General features: G+C 43.8%; 1 protein-coding gene across 1 annotated transcript; it reads left to right on the forward strand.

The window, feature by feature from the left end:
- The first annotated feature begins 3345 nt into the window (after positions 1–3345).
- Positions 3346–4841, forward strand: SLN (sarcolipin). Its single transcript, XM_064731608.1, has 2 exons — positions 3346–3460; positions 4503–4841. Exon 2 carries the CDS (start codon positions 4610–4612, stop codon positions 4703–4705), a length of 96 nt encoding a protein of 31 aa, XP_064587678.1. The 5' UTR covers positions 3346–3460; positions 4503–4609; the 3' UTR covers positions 4706–4841.
- The last annotated feature ends 11884 nt before the right edge of the window (positions 4842–16725 follow it).

The following is a 16725-nucleotide window of genomic DNA, read 5'->3' on the forward strand; positions in this document are numbered from 1 at the left end:
AACTGTGTAAGAATGGCTTTGAAAGATTATATGGAACTTGATTAGTAGGCTGGGAAGAACGTGAGATAGTCACAGCAGCTTTAAATATAGACTGGAGCCTTAAGTTTGAGTATGCGAGGCATGAAAATGGAGTTTTGGCACAGCCACATGAAAGCTGAGAACATTCAGATCTGTCAGAAAAAGGAGAAAAAGTGACAATGAGAAAAAAATTCAACACCGCATCTAAACCTCTGGATTAGCATTTCAAGTGAAATCACTACGCTCATCCTCTTTCTCTCCTTTCTGCTTTCCTAATCAGTACTAAATCACTTGGATAAATAGACCAGCTTTTTAAAGAAACAGCCTTTAAGGTCTTTATGCTTTTTCATAAAGAGCAGGAGTAAGTGGTTTTCTTTTTTGTGGGGGGAGGTTGGGTGGAGAGGGCAGAAGTTTCATCCTCTGGTCAATCACAAGCTCTGATCTGTGGTGAGTTGAAGTCAGATGTTCAGACACTGGTTGGATTCACAGTTAGCATCCGGGGAAAATTCCACAGCTCAGGGGTGTTTATTGGACCTCCTGGTCAGTGCTAAGCCCCTTTTTTTTCACAAGAGTCTGTGTGTATGTCTGTATGTCTGTGTGTACATATGTAATATATAGGTAAAGCTCAACTATTATTAACAAGTTGCCTGATCTAGAATTATTCATGGAATGAGCAAGAGGGAGTCATAAAGACAACCTGTTTGTAGTTCCTATCCAGCAATCCCCATAGGCTGAATCCCAGATGTTTGAGCATATCTAAGCAAAGATCATATTTTATTTCCTGTTTTCTATATACTTCTCCCAGCTGCCAGTCAGTGTGTTGGGTTAGATGAACTTTGTTCTGGTTCAGCAATGAATAATTGTGATGCTGTATGCTCATCCATGGTCTACTGCAAGATCCTCAGCACAAAACATGAGTGAAACATCTATGCCTGTAGAAGTGAGTTGGAGTGTTTGTTGTGTGTATTGTGATTAATGACATTTATGGTGCTGTTTCCCTGCTTTGAAGAAGGGAAATTTTCTAGTTGTCATGCAGGACATTAAGGAAGAAGGAGATGAACTGGGACAGAGGAGAAGGAACTCTCCATCAGGGTGGAAGTGCAGGGGACCTGAGCTGGGGGACCAGAGCTGATGGATTCTGGGTTTAAAAACGAGTTTTCTATTAGCAGAGAGTAAAAGAAATCCCAAGGTTTCCATAGCCCAGTGGGAATATTTGGGCAGTGCTGTGTAACATTCAGTAATTAGAGTGAATGGCATTCAAATGTTTCACCTTTTCTCTGGTGAACATTTATGTGATTCAAGGTGAAGTAAATGAGGTATAACATGAGAAATCCACAGATTTCTGCTTCAGAACATCCCAAAGGAGGAAATGGTCTGGGGTAGGCTCATGGTAGTCATAATCTTGCTTCCCTCTGGCTAAAAGGAGCATTTTCATCCTGGATTTCCCAAATCCCTGTAAGCGTGAGATGTTTGCCCAAGTCTCCCCTAAAAAGATGGCTCACCAGAGCAAGCATGGTGACAGGACCCTGCAAACCTACTCAGGCATGTAACTCCTGGATGAGGCAAGGGTTACAGCCCTTGCTGGTTGATCTGTGTGCTTTAGCACAAGGCTCCCACGCAGCACACTGGCTTTTGTGAACGTGCTCCTGGCTGTGTAGGAGGGCAGTGCCAAGGCAGTCAAACCAAAGAAATCTTCTACTGCTCCAATCCCCCTCCCACCTCCACTGATCCCGTGGGAAGACTATTTAGGGAGATGATCCAGCAAAACCCAAGCAGCACTGCCCTCCGCCCCCCTGGTTACCCACAGCTATTTGTTTTGTTGTGTTTTCCACAGGGTAGGTTTCCAGCCAGCTGGCCTCGCTCACCGGCCATGGTCCCGTGATGTGAGTGCCAGTGATGATGCTCCTTAGGAGCTCAGGGGGGGGATGGTGACAAACAAACTTGGATACCCTAAGCCAAAATATGTCCCAGCATGCCTGAGTATAAATATACAAAAGGCATCAGAATCAATAAATTATCTGCATGCTATGTACCACAGGGTGATTGGCAGTGAGAATAAGGTCAGTGCTGTGGCTAGCCTTACACACTTAAACCTGAGCAGGATCCCCCCACTCCTCTGGCAGCACCATGTTGCAGAAGTGACCCTCTGACTTCAGTGGAAATACCTGTCTTTTCCAAGCAGGGGGAAACCCATGGCACTGTCTGCTCCCAGTCCATTCCAGCTCGCTCTGCTGTGTCAATTCAAAGGGAGCAAGTAGCCACTTCTTGTTCATATTTTCAGCGAGTTCTAGCTGTGCCTTGAGCAAAGATAAGGGAATGTGGGGGTTACAGCACTCTAGGCCACAGAGCAGTGTCTGTCTGGGGTGAAACACTGCATGGTGGCAGAAATACTTCTCTGTATGCTCAGATAGTTGAAGTTCACACCAGCACTGAAATTCAACTAGGGAAGAGTATGTAAGATTGTCAACAGTTCTTTAAAGAAATGTTTTGTACTTTTGAGCACAAACCAGTCCCAAACTTTCCTATCCAGGAAATTATTCAGTTTCAGTTATTTGTATTGAAATGAAAAGTATATTTTGCTCCTATTCACTCTCTTTTAAATGCATATGAACTCAAGAAGCTGTGCAGACTATCAGTATGTGGAACAGCAGCAGTTGTACTGTACTCAGAAAGATAGATATGTAGACAGGCTCTGAATCCTGAAAATGGTCTTGAGATCCTTAGCTCTGCACACAAAACTCATCAAGTGCTTTTCTTTCCCTTTCTCCACACTGGGGAAAAGTGCAGAGAAAGAACAGGCCACACCAACAGGCCAAGGGAAAGAATGTAGTGACAGAACATGGGGGAATGGCTTCCCGCTCAAAGAGTAGGTTTAGATTAGATATTAGGAAGAAATTCTTCATCGTGAAGGTGGTGAAACACTGGCACAGGTTGCCCAGAGAAGCTGTGGGTGCCCCAGTTCCCAGAAGTGTTCAAGGCCAGGTTGGATGGGGCTCTGAGCAACCTGGTCTAGTGGAAGGTGTCCCTGTCCAGAGCAGGGGAGTTGTGGATAATTTTTAAGGTTCCTGCCAACCAAAACCATTCTATGATTGTATGAAATTCTCTGTCAGATCCAATTGACTCCCAGGAGATGCACACAGCTCTGCTGTTAGTACAGCACCGTGACAAAAGAACCAAATACACCCACAGAGCCCACTGCATAAACAGCCTTTACCAAATTTGCAGCCCAGCTTAGCCCTTTAAAAAATATTTGGGGGGGGTGATGTCAGCACCTGGATTGCCAATGCACTTGTTGGTCTCCACCCTCAGCCTACTTTAGCTCCCACACAGGGACAGAGCACCCAGACCGAGTGGGAGATAGGCAGAAGCTTGGAGGGAAAGATTATCTGCAGTGACCCAAAGTCCAGAGGCAGAACCACTGGGCTCCATTTACCTCCTCAAGGTAAAAGAATTGGCTTACTTATTAGGTCAGATTTTCTCCTGTGCAAGGACATAGAAGGCTGGCAAAACAACTTGAAAATGTAGGAATTCGTTAACTGCATGCACTAGGCTTTTAATATTTAATCTGCAAACTAAAGCAACTTCAATTGAAACTCTCTGTCTTCATGCTGGTGTGGTCCCAAGACTTTTCATTTGCACCAGAGATGTTACAGCCTAATCTGGTTGTGCAGCTGAAATTTTTGTCTAGACTTAATGTTTCATTTGTTTAAGGGTTCTTTATTTACATGGTATGCAGAGACTAGTGCATGATATTTCTGATAAAGTATTCTCTTTTCTCTGCATGAATTCCAAAATTATATAAAATTCAAAAATTGCTGTCATAAAGTAAATAAAGGCAATAACCAACAGAAAAGTTTATGAGTACTACTTGAATGGGATTTTTGAAAACTGAGACTTTAAGCATTTTTTAATTCAATTTGTCCTTTAAATTTCAGGAAAGGCAGAAGTTTATTGAGAAAATACTATTTCATCTGTGGAAATGACTCACAAAATATGTGAAGTTCTTCAGAAATTAAAATGTCTAACCTCAGGTTCTCCTTGTACTTTTAGTAGTAACAAATAATTCACATTTATTAATCTTTCTCTATAAAATAATAGTTTGCACTTAATTTTTTAAAAACAATACACCTACAAATATAGGAATTAAAAACCTCTTAACAGTAGTCTATTTACGATGTATACTTGTTGAAATGGGTCTTGGGCATTATTTATTTGAGAACACTTGCAGAAAGCAGCATTGATTTACACAGACTGCTCACACCTGTGTACTCTATTTTGGGGTGACACTGGGAACGTCCTTGCTGGAAATCAAAGAAGGTGATAAGCTGCCAAAGATGACTTTTACTTCTTAGCACCCCAGTGCTTTCTGACTCCTGGCCACTGAAACAACATTTATCTAGACTGACATAAAAAACTCTACGGAATCTGCCACCTTCATGCATCTGTCCTTTACATATTTTTCTTTTTCTTTTTTTTTTTTTAAGAGCCTGTGACCTTAAGGTTGAGCTCAAGGACACATCCAAGCAAGTCACCAGAGTTTTCCCTTTGCTCTGCCTGCTGACCTCTGCTCTCTCCTCATTATTCCCAAAAAATGGAACTTTCCACGCGAGAAATTTGCCTCAACTTCATGGTTGTCCTGGTTACTGTAATCCTCATGTGGCTCCTTGTGAAGTCTTATCAGGATTGAAAGACTCTCAGAAACCCTGGAGGTGATTTCACTGTGTGCATCACACACATCAGTGGCACCCACAGCATGCCACAGCAATTAGCTTTCAGTCAATTAAGGATGTTGTGAACCTTTATTTTTTCACTCTCTCCTATCTGTTGCCTGTGCTAATGTTTGTAATGGGTCTGTGATGGTGTAATTCTTTCAGTCTGCAGAGGTCCAGCTGTAAAGTGTAAGATGCTTAGGAACAGCTTGATGTGGCTGTCTCCTCTATGGTAGTTTCTGTGCGTGCTGTACTCCCAGCCCACCGTGCTGGCTTGTTTGGCAGCAGTGTTGGGTTCTGGAGGGTGTAAAACTGCAGTGTGTAATGTAAGAGCCTGTACTATCCAATGTAAAAGGCATAAACTGGCTTAGCAGAAAGGAATGTGAAACCTCTGCTTCCACTTGCACATTTTGTTTAAATAAAGACCATGTAAAACCATTTTTTGGAGCATTCCTTATCCCTCTCCTGACCTGAGCCAATAATAGCTGTGGTACAGTGTGATATGAAAGTGGGGTGGTTTCCTTGTTCCTCCTACTTACATTTCAATTTGTATTCTTCAAAAAGTGCTGTAGGATGGAAACTCTGCAGCTTAGCAGACATGTAATCACACATATGACCTGTTTGGGTGATTTTCTGTCCAGAGAGACTTACACCCTTGGTGCCTGTGGGCACGGACTTCAAAGAGAGCCTTTGTCCCACTGGAACATCATCAATAATCGCGTTTTCTGAAGCTCGATTTCGGGCAGGGATTCCCACAGTTTTATTTTGGGCCAAGCTATTTTTGGAGCAGTGCCGGCAGGGATGAGCCTGGCCAATTGCAGGCGTAGGCTCCTGCTGGCGCCCCAGCCCAGCCATGAGCCTTGCCCAGAGCAGAATTCCCAGTGGGACATGCCAGGTGTCACGGCACGGCCATGGCCAGCCTCAGGAGGCTGAGGTGTGACTGTGTCTGGGTTGCTGTGATGGTGTCGTCGCCTGCTAAAACATCTTGAGCCAGCTTGAAGAGCCCACAGCTCCTGGGCTTGTGAATCAGTAATCAAACTCCTCCCAGGAATTCCCCATCTGTCATTTTAATGGCTTCAGAGAATCAGCATCCTCTACAAAGTACAGCTTCCTGTAGGAAGGCAGTTTAGTATGTGCCATGATGCTGATACACGTTGCTTTCCCTTCCAGGGGCCTGAAGGAGCAGGCAGCATTGCAGGGCTGTGCTGGTGAGGCAGAGCTGCCCCTCACAGGTGGGATTTGGCCCTGGGTTTTAGGGAAAGAGCAAATACTCTGTTAGCACCACTTATTAAGGGTTTGTGTTGCTTCGAGTTTGCTAATAAATGAGCCCTTTCTCTGTGTCATTTGTACTGTCTGTCTGGGCTTGCAGTCTTGCAGCTTATGCCTCTCATTCTCCCAGTCAAGGAACCCCCACTGCAGTGCAAGGCTAAAAAGCCATCTCTTGTTTATTCTTGGCTGCAAATGAGCAAACTTGCCTCCAGCACTTCTGGGGATGGCAAATTTTCAGAAAAAAAGTGCTGAGACATTGAAATGAACTTCTGTCAGTTATGGACACAGCCTTTCTCTGCAGCCTACCTTGCACCAGATCCTGCTCTTTTATCAGTATTGCACATGGTCCGCTTGTGCAATAGCACAAAAGCTTGGCTGAGACCTGCAAGCAATGGCTAGAGAAGGACATGGAAAATCTATTTATACATACCATGAATACTTGATAATTCAATATGAAAGATGAGAATCTTTCACTGGCTGTAACTCCCAGAAGAGAGCAATACCAGGGACTCATCCCAGTCTAGCAAATAAAAAACCAGAGGTGTGGTCTTCACTGCCTGAACAAGCAATGGTTCAGAAACAGTTCAAAGTGATCCTAGCAGTTTTCAGTGTGTAATAAAAATTGAATTGATAGAATGGCTTGGTTTGCAAGGGACCTTAAAGTTCATCTAGTTCCAACTCCCTCTGCCAAGGGCAGGGACACCTTCCACTGGACCACTCCTTCACTTTAGGTTCATTCTCCTTGTCCTATCACTACATGCCCTTGTAGAATGTTCCTCTCCAGCTCTCCTGCAGACCCCTTTAGGTACTGGAAGGCTGTAGAAGGCATTCCCAATGCCTTCTCTTCTCCAGGCTGAACAGCTCTCTCAGCTGGTCTTCATAGGAGAGGTGCTCCAGGCCGCTGATCATCTTTGTAGCCTCCTCTGTACCAACTCCAGCAGGTCCCTCTCCTCCCTGTGCTGGGGCCCCAGAGCTGGTGCAGCCCTGCAGGTGGGCTCTGAGCAGAGCAGAGGGGTAGAATCCCCTCCCTGGCCCTGCTGCCCACACTGGATGCAGCCCAGGACACTTTTGGCTCTCTGGGCTGGGAGCGCTCATGGCTGGATCCTGTTCAGTTCTCATTATCTGATGCCCTCAAGTCCTTCTCCTCAGGGCTGTCAATCCATTCTCCACCCAGCCTGTATTTGTGCTGAAAGATGCTAAGAAAATATTCTGGACAGTTTGGGCCATCCACAACTTTCAGTCACCAATCTTCTTCAGAATTGACATGCATCTGACTGACAATATGATTAAGGTAAATCACCTTGAACAAGTTCCTAAAAGTGAGAATACCAGCATAAGTGGTTCTCTTTCTCCTTCAGGCATTTCTAGTTTCCAAGCAGATTTTGAATGAGATAAATTACTTGCCTAGGTCATTTGCCTGAAACTGAGGCAAAAGACAATTCGACATTTAGTGCCAGATCCTGTGAAGAGACAGCATTTTATAGGTGTACAGGCACAATAACATCAAAGAACTTCAACCAAATACAGATATGTAAATACAAAATTTCGTAGTTTGGGAGACCTTAATGTACGTGTTTGGTGTGACCCTTAAGGTTCAAATTCTGTTCATTACTTTCTTGGTCACCAAAGAATCCCTAGATGAGACATGGCTTTGTGGAGATGCATGTTGTCATGATTTTCCACCCCTTTGCAGTATAAAGGAGATGGAGAACATCAGACAACTTCTGGGCTAACAGTGATTTGTCTTTAGTTTATCAGTCAAATTATTTTAGGCAAAATTTTCATTAGAACAATACTTTAGTGTAAGGGCTCTAGCCCCTGTAGCTTCCCTGGGTAAAGTGTTCCAGTGCTTCACTGTCCTCACAGTATAAAAGAGTTTCCTTATGTTTAAATGTGTTTCCTGCCTTTGAGTTAGTTCCCATTTCCTCTTGTCTCATTGTTGGGCATCACTGAGAAGGGTCTGGTTCTGTCTTGTTCATTCCCACCCACCAGGTGTTTACACACACTGAGAAGACCCCTCTAAGCCTTGTCCAGGCTGAACAGTCCCAGCTCCTTTAGCCTCTTTTCATCAGATGCTTCCTCATCTTCATGACCCTTTGCTTTCACCCTCTGCCTGTCTCTCTTGTACTGGAAAGTCCAGCTCTGGACACAGCATTCCAGACGTGTCTCCAGTGCTGAGCAGAAAAGAAGGATCACCTCCCTCAGTCCACTGCCAATGTTCTGCCTGGTGCAGCACAGGAGGCTTTTTGGCTTCTGCTGCAAGGACCCATTTTTGGTTCATAGTAACCCCAGTGAGCCTCAGGTTCTCTGCAGAGCAGCTTTCCAGCTGCTTGGCCCCTCCTATGTTTTGTATGTCAGCATTTGGCCCAAGAGAAGTTTTACACAGCATGCCCAGGACATCAGTGCAGCACAGTTCTTGCTCATGGGGAGGATTGCCCACGTGACACTTTACTACCCTGTTATAGACAGAAAATGAGATGATTTGCTCTCGCAATTATAAGATAACTATTGTGTGAATGTTAAGAAAAGCTTCAGTGATGTATAGTTATGTTATTGTAGTTTAGATGTCCTCTGTTCTCCCCATAATTCCCTTCCCCCCCATCAGAAGCCAGGGTTGTCTAGGACAGGTAAAAAGAAGGTGTCCATGTGCCCCTTGCATGGGGAAGTTGGGAATGGGAAAAGCTTGTTGCTTAGGGGGTGTGGCATGGCAACATCTGATGTCTAATCAAGTTACAAGAAAATGGTTTCCACCGATAAATGGCAAAGAAGAGCTGAGTGACAGACTTTGGGAGGGGCCAGGGCTGGCTGATGCAACCCCCAGGGGTATAAAGGACTGAGCATCCATCCTGCAGATGAACTGGCTGTGTGGTGTGCACGAGGGGCAATTCCCAGCACTGCAGCTTTTTCCTTATGTAGTCCTTTGTTGTATTTTTGTCAAGGCTTAATAAACCTTTTTAAATTTTCAAAGTGTGCAGTTGTTTCTCACATACCCCATCCCTCTGCCATCCCACCTCCTTCGCTAAAGGCACTCTGTGCAGCAGGAGCTGCTCACGATGAGCAAAACTGTGGTTGCTCAGGACTGACCTGGCTCAAACGAGGTAATTTTCACTCTGCCACCCACGCACAGAACCAGAAGACCAGCAGCAGTCTCTCCATTCCCTTTACTGGGCTTTGGATCAGACTGTAGCTACCTAATTCTAGATGTTCAGATTTCGGAAGCTTGACTCTAGGCCTGGTCATGTGGAATTGCTAAGCCTTTAGTACCTCATTCCAGAGAAGCTCAAGACACAGGATGTTCAGCATGCTTTTGGGAAAAATCAGACTGCTAGTTTATGGGTCTGCATACCAACCTAGAGCAAATTTAGGCACCAAGATTTGAAACTTTGGCGAATCATTAGAAAATTGTTCAGTGGGGTCTACCAGAATGCTTTTACCCATCCAATAGGTTTTCAGTTGAAACCAGTTGATCTAATTTTTTTTCAAGAAAATTGTTTTTATCAAGGAAAAATAAAATTTGTCAAAGGCAAACGTCATGTATGAAAGCCAACTGTGTCCATTTTGCTTTTGAATGATGTATCAAAGCTGCTGTAGGCCATGTGACCTGTGTCCCCTTCTCCTTTATTGCCCAGGTTCCAGGCCAGGCAGGCTCTCTATCCCATGTTGCATAACCAATCACTCTCATGATGTGCTACCTCCAAGCAACAAGGTATGAAATTCTCATGCAATGAGAGAGAGGTGAGTATGGGAAAAAGAAGTGGCTGACATCCGGGATCTGCATGTGCTGCTTCCTAAAGGGATTGATTACAAACATTTTCTTAGTGACATTTTTTAGTTTGCAAAGATTCACTCAAAATTCAGTTTTCTGTGGGGGAAAAAAATGGCACACTGTGTAATCTCTGTGTTCAGCAGATGGAATTATATAACATGAAATGTGTAAGCGCTGTGTATGTATTCAGCAGATGACAAAGAAAAAGAAGAAGAAAATGCAAAACCTGGGATTCTCAGCCGTATCAAGTCAGCATTCCTGTGTATGTACAGAATCTTTCTCTGGGTCATGCCAAAAAAAATGTGAAGCATAAATAACTTCCTCGCTATGTAGCAAGTCCAGCACAGTTCTATTTATACAACTGCATTTGGAAGTGTGCCAGAGGCAATAGATGCCCTTGCAATTCAAGAAGAACTTGGCAAAATCATAATCTATATTTTGCTGGTGCAGTGAGCTAGAAGGGATCAAGAAGACTGACAGGCGCTGACTTGCTGGCTGGCCATTGTGGGGGCTCCTAAATCACTCTTCATCTGCACAGCTGAGCTGGTTGGCCCCCTGTGTGCTGGACTTACCCATGGATTACGGGTCTGAGCTGGAAAAGCCTCTGGCACGTTTCTCAGGGCACATACAGCTGCTGCTCAAGCCAATCAGCTCTGACCCCCCAGCTTAACAGTTCAGCTGGCAGCTTCTGCAGAGGGATGACAGCACTTTCAAGCAGTCTCTGCCATGCTTATCAGCTAATGCCAATCTCTACTTACACCATGCTGATCTGTGAGAGAGTGCAAAGAAGCATAAATTTGTAAATGGAACAAACAGAGGTGGTCATCTTGTCCTACTGTGTGTGCTGTGTTCCACTTGTACTTTCCAGTTCTTGGCTGTAGTGGAGGATGAAGGAGATGAGTAATAATTTGGTTTTGGCAGCAGTTGTTAGGTAAATGTAGACTCATGCTTCCTTCTTGTACAGCTTGTATAGCGCGGCCCAGGAAGGTTTCTGGATGTGCCTTAATCTTTTGGTTTTGCATTTATGTCTTTTAGTGTAACCAGATGAGCTGCCAGAGCTGTGCCTCTCTTCCAATGGCTGTTTTCCTTGTGTTTCTACTCTGCCCTTCTGGGAAGCAGGCCGTGGGTTTTGTGGGTTTTGTCTCAGCCTCGTGGCCAGAGATGTACACAGAATACCAGAATAATGTCCTGCCCTGTTCATGTCTGCCCCATCCTGCTGTCCCTGCCACGTGAATGAAGGCCTGGAGCAACTGTGGCTCAGGTGACCTGAAGATCAACTTGATGGGTCAGGATATTCATGGTGATCCAGGTATCAGTTGCCCAGGAGAGACTTAATCCCTCATGGATATGTGCCTTGGGAGGAGGGCTCCTGGAGAAGATCCTACCTTGTGCTTATAGAAATCTGCATATTTTTACATGCACATGGCGTTTGTGTGGGCTTGCACATCACTGTGACAGCCTGGCCCAGATGCATCACCCAAAATATCTAGTGGGAGTGACCCAATTCCTTAATCAAAACTACGGGACACGTTGAGCAATAAATAATCTAGGATGGATTTTGCATGTTCTTCTTTTCCCTGCTGTATTCAACCCTTCTGCTGCTCAGCTTGTTGTTCTCAGACATCTCTTGGCATAGCTAAAAGCAGGGATATAATTTTTTAATACTTGCAGCACAGTTTCACTGGTGACTGCCAGTTCCTGCAGGATTGACCTGAGCCTTGTTACCATGTTAGGCAGGATCTGCCTTGGCTTGCTGCAAGCCTTTTCCCCAGTGTGCCCCAGTGGAGCTGGGCCTGGTTATGTTGGACAAGGATCTCTCCCTCTGTGTCTCTCTGGTTCTGATCTGCCCTCCACAGAGCTCTGTTTTAGCATCACCTGGAAGAGATATGCCAGAAATATAGCTTCAGATCTTCCACTTCAACACAATTTTCAATAAAAGAATTTCACTATAAGCAGAATTAATTAACACTTTAATTAAGCTATGATTTGGAAAGAGTAAGCCTCACACTTTAAATATATACCTCTATTTCAAACGATGCTTTCAAATTGCTAGGTTCTAAAACTTATTTGGCTTGGAACAAAATAAGCAATATCAATTAACTGAGTTTAATAGACTTCTTTTGCAACAGATTTTTTTTTAAAATTTAGAAGAGAATTTTATTCTATTCTATTTAAAACAGAATTTTAAATCTACCGTATTTTTTAAAGTGGTTTAAATCTAAGTGAAATCAGAAGATAGTAAGCATTGAAAACACTAAGCCTTGGTTTTTTTCCTTTTTTCAGTCTGGATACTTCCCTACTTAATGATCCCTCTGGGAACTTCAGCTGTATTTTTATCTGAGTATCAAGAAAACTGTGAAGCTGAAACCATCTCATCAGATACAGTCAATTCCATGTCATATTGAGGCTAAATCAAGTCTCCTGTGAGATTAATAAGTGGGAACATATACCTGTTGTCCCTGACTTCTACTCCTTTCTGCAGCCTTGGTTGGGAATTTTGGCTCTTCTCTTTTCTGAGGCTGCACTCAGCTGAGCACTGAAATTACTGAAAAATCCCTTTCAGGCTTGGGGAAAGCTTGTCGGCATAAACAGTCAGCTCCAAATGCGTAGTGCTCAGCTTATAGATTTAAATCATACTATACTGCATTCCCTGACACAGAACAGAGTGAAAGTCAATGAAATTCAGATGGAAAAAGAAAAACCAATCAGAAATTTCAACAAATAAAGGCCCATTTAGCCAGAAAAAGAAAAAGACCATAGGACATGGTGTTAATGCAAATATTAGAAAGATAAAGAGGACAATATCAGTAAAGAAGGTGCAGTATGCATTAAAGAAATCTTTATCAAAATAAACTCACTGTTAAAAAAAATAATAACCCTCCAGCATGACATTTCAAAAATAGGAAAAGTGCAATTAGGATAGAAGTGTCAACTGGAATAAGACACCAGGGAGGCTGTAAGGCAGAAAGCACTGTGGCCATAGAAAACTCCAGCTTCACACCGCCTCCACAAAGTGGGAAAATGTCAAACTGGCCTCTAATTCCTGGTACATTTTTTAGCAACATAAATTATTTCCCCTTGGGCAGTCAGATGTCACAGAAGGAGAAGTCGTGCAGCCATTAACAGGACACAGGATCAGGATCAAATGTTACCTTTGTAAAATGATGGTGTGACAAGGACCACAATGTGCACAAGGGAAACTTCCTTATGGAACTAGGAAGTCTGAAAGAAGAATCAGCAAAGCACAGGGAGGAGTTATGAATAAAACACTTATTAAGTATTAATAATAATAATAGTAATTATTAATTAGTAATTAATAGTAATTACTTAATAATTATTATTAAGTAATAATAAAATTGCTTAAAACACAGAAAATGTATCTACATTGGCAAAACTGAAAAGAACTCAGAAAAGTTAAATGAAAGGTTGTAAGGAGGGCAAGAAAACTGTTGATTAACAGCACAGTAGATACATTAAAAGCTAAAAATAAAATACATCAGAAGCAGGCAACCTGCCAGGAGACTGCAGGGTTTGCAGATGATATATACAGGGCAGGAGCACTCAGAAAATATGTTTGGTATAGGAAAGGTATATTAATTACTTGCAGCAGTGCTCCCTGTGGAAGGGATTATGAGAGTTTCCATGCTAGAACTCTTATCTGCAGGTGATGAGTAATGGTCTCAACTGATGGGCCAGAAGCCAATAGCATGAGGAGTGATATATCAGCAGGACCAGATGATGTTCACCTGGTGATTACAAAGGAGCTTGGATATGAAATTGCCTGCCAAGTTACTGTGGAATGTAACTTATTTCTCACATCAGATTGGTACCAGAGAAATGGGAGGTGGCAGATGAAGTATCAGTTCTTAAGAGGAAAGCAGAGGACAGCTGGGCAGTTACAGACCAGGAAGATCCATTTCCAAAAAAAACCCCAAACCATAGAAAACCAGACAGAATTCAAAGGCACATAGTTGCCTTGGGTTGTCAAGCATTGGAACAGGCTGTCCAGAGAAGTGGTGGAATCAAATTCTCTGGAGGTATATAAAAAAAGTATGGCTGTGGCATTCAGGGACGTGATTTAATGGTGGACTTGGCAGTGCCAGGTTAATGGTTGGGGCTGATGATTTTAAAGGCCTTTTCCAATATAAAAAATTTGACAGTTCTATGAATCTAAGTGGAAAAGTCGGCAAGGCTTCAGCAAAGGGAAATCTTGCTCTTGGTACCTATTACAATTCTGAAACAGTAAAAGTGAGCTAATCAATACTTTTTGAAAACCACAAACTGTGATGGGAGCAAGAGGGGACTTCTGCCTTTAACTGGGTGAAAGATGGAAAGAGAGCGGCAGAGAACAGTGAAATTGCATAATAAAAGGAGGTCCACGAGAGCCTTCGCTGTTTAACTTATTTACAGGAAAAGCAGAAGGACTGCAAAATTTTCCGGTGGTATACATGTCATAAACGAGGGGTTGCTGAAAGTCATCTGAATGCCAAATCATAAGTTATAAAATGGTAGATAAAGTTAAAAGTTGACAAATGTGAAGGAGAATACACTGGGAGAGAGAATATTCCAACACAAAATAATGAGCTCAGCAGACACTGGCATACAGGAAAAATCTAGGAATAATTACAGAGAGTTCCCTGAACACATCAGCTCCATGGGCAGTGTTGGAAAAATTGCAGAGGGCAATAAAATAATTAAAAGTATTGTAAAAGTTTTGACTTGAGAAGAAATTTGGTAGACGTAGATCCCTTTACCTTGAAGAAAAAGGTAACTGAAGAAAAGACATGAGTAATAGCAAATAAAGGCAAAAAGACAGGCTATTTGCAGTCTCTCAGTCCATCAAATAAATGGCAAACATAATAGCGACATATAAAATGAAGAAAGGCATTTGGCAAAGCAAAACTGAAGTGTAAAACTCAAAAGTACAAGATGTTTTGAAAGAAAACAGAACAGATATGTTTAAAATGTTTAGACAAATCTGCAGAAGGAGAATAAAAGGTTTCAAGGCCTGACAAATATGAGCATAGGCTTGCTGGGGCTCCACAGGAGCCCACAGACTGCTAAATCTCAGTAGGTATTCTGAAGAGGTATTGCACCTTGCTTCACCTACCGTCAGGGCACCAATGTGGCCAGCCCCAGCAGCAGACACCAGGCACCTCACTGGGAATGGGCATGGGCCAAATACAACAGAGGAAGATTGTTGACAGCCTTCAAATTCATACAACACAACAGCAAAGAAGAAAGAAAGAAAAAACTTTTCCTTGCACATGAAGTAATGGGTTTGGATGTTAGCAACAGAGACTTTAGAGCAGTTTTCTTAGTCTAACTAATGGCTGGTGTAGTTGATTGCTATGCTACATTGCTGAGAGGTGTGGGGCTACCAATGTCAAGAGATGCTGCCAGTGGTCCCAGGGAATGGGTTCAAAAATCCATCAGGAATATTTTACAACCACTGTCCTAGCTTGGAGAGGGATACTACCTCTTAAGGAGTTCCTGTGAAAGAAATAGCACAGAGTTTAAGAGGCCTCAGCCTTCCCAGCCTAGCTCAATGAAGAGGAGGGCACTTTACAATGGAGAGAAATGCTAATAGAATGTTGCTGTAATTTGCTTACAGGAAGAAACAAGGAGATGTGAATAGACCTATGTGCGCTTGCCCTTATGGAATTTAGGAAGTGTTTAGGTGACTCAGAGCAGTGTTTCACAGCATGGAAAATGCTTGCCTCAGGGAAGACAAATGCTGCTCTGATTTTATTTCCTCCAGGCTGCTCCTGTCTCTTTGGGATCTGTCAGGTCTGAAGTGCAGGGTCCTTGGCAGACTATCCCCAAGGTGAGGGATTTCACAACAGCCAACTCCTGTTCAAGAAACTCTTGATAGAATAGAATCATAAATGATTTCAAGTTGAAAGGAGACCCGTAAGGATCATCAAATCCAACACCCTGCAGCTTGCAGCAATATTTAAACTAAACCACATAGCCGAGAGCATTGTCCAGCCTCTCAGTGAACTCTGGCAGGCAAACTGAGTGAGAAATCTCCCGTACAGATCCAAAGCCCTGAAGGGCATGGCCTCAACACTACTGCCAAGCTCTGAATTCCATCAGGAACTCAAATTTACCTCATTTGATTAACAGGGCTTTCTTGGATATAGTTACCAAGCATCCCCACTGCTGTTGCTCCAGCACTCAGCGGCAGCGAAGGGCTGTGACAGGGGAATTACAGGAGCTCGGAGAGGGATGTTATTTGTGCCTCGGGGTCCCAATGCCCCCAGTCGGTCGCACCGGGAGCGGTGCGGGCCCGGCGCTGTCCCGGGTGCTGAACCGGCGGCTTCGCCCTCCGCGGCTGCCGGGGCGGCTCTGCCCGGCGGGAGGCGGCGCTGGGAGGGACCCTGGCACCGGGAGAACGGGGCTGTCCACAACCGCTGCTTGCTTTTTAGACCAAGAAGAGAAATCTCGAGCTTTTACCCCAGAACAGTCATTGGTTATAACACAGTGGGGTCAGCTGGAAAGCAATTAATAATAGAATCACCTGAGTAAGGGATCCACAAAGTTCACCAAAGACCAACTTCTGTCCCTGCACAGGACGACTCCAAAAATCACACCATGTGGGTCAAAGCATTTTACAAGTCCTTCTTGAACTCTGTCAGGCTTTGTGTTGTGACAACCTCCCTGGAGAGCCTGTTCCACCGCACAACCACCTTCTGGTTGAAAAACCCTTTCAAAATATCCAACCTAAACCTCCCTGACAAAACATCAGGCCCCTTCCCTCGTCTCCTGTCACTGGGCACCACAGAGCAGAGATCAGTGCCTGCCCCTCCCCTTCCCCTCACAAGGAAGCTGCAGACTGCAGTGAGGTTTCCCCTCAGTCTCCTCTTCCCCAGGCTGAACAGACCAAGTGACCCCCGTGGCTCTTCATACAGCTTCCTCTCTAGACCTCTCACCATCATGATGGCCCTTCACTCACCATAA

Source organism: Zonotrichia leucophrys, chromosome 1 (assembly GCF_028769735.1).
Source record: "Zonotrichia leucophrys gambelii isolate GWCS_2022_RI chromosome 1, RI_Zleu_2.0, whole genome shotgun sequence".
In the NCBI taxonomy this organism is placed as follows: domain Eukaryota; kingdom Metazoa; phylum Chordata; class Aves; order Passeriformes; family Passerellidae; genus Zonotrichia; species Zonotrichia leucophrys.

What these genes read in the sequence shown, in the direction of transcription:
- SLN (XM_064731608.1), top strand. Translation starts at nt 4,610, where the DNA reads ATGGAACTTTCCACGCGAGAAATTTGCCTCAACTTCATGGTTGTCCTG.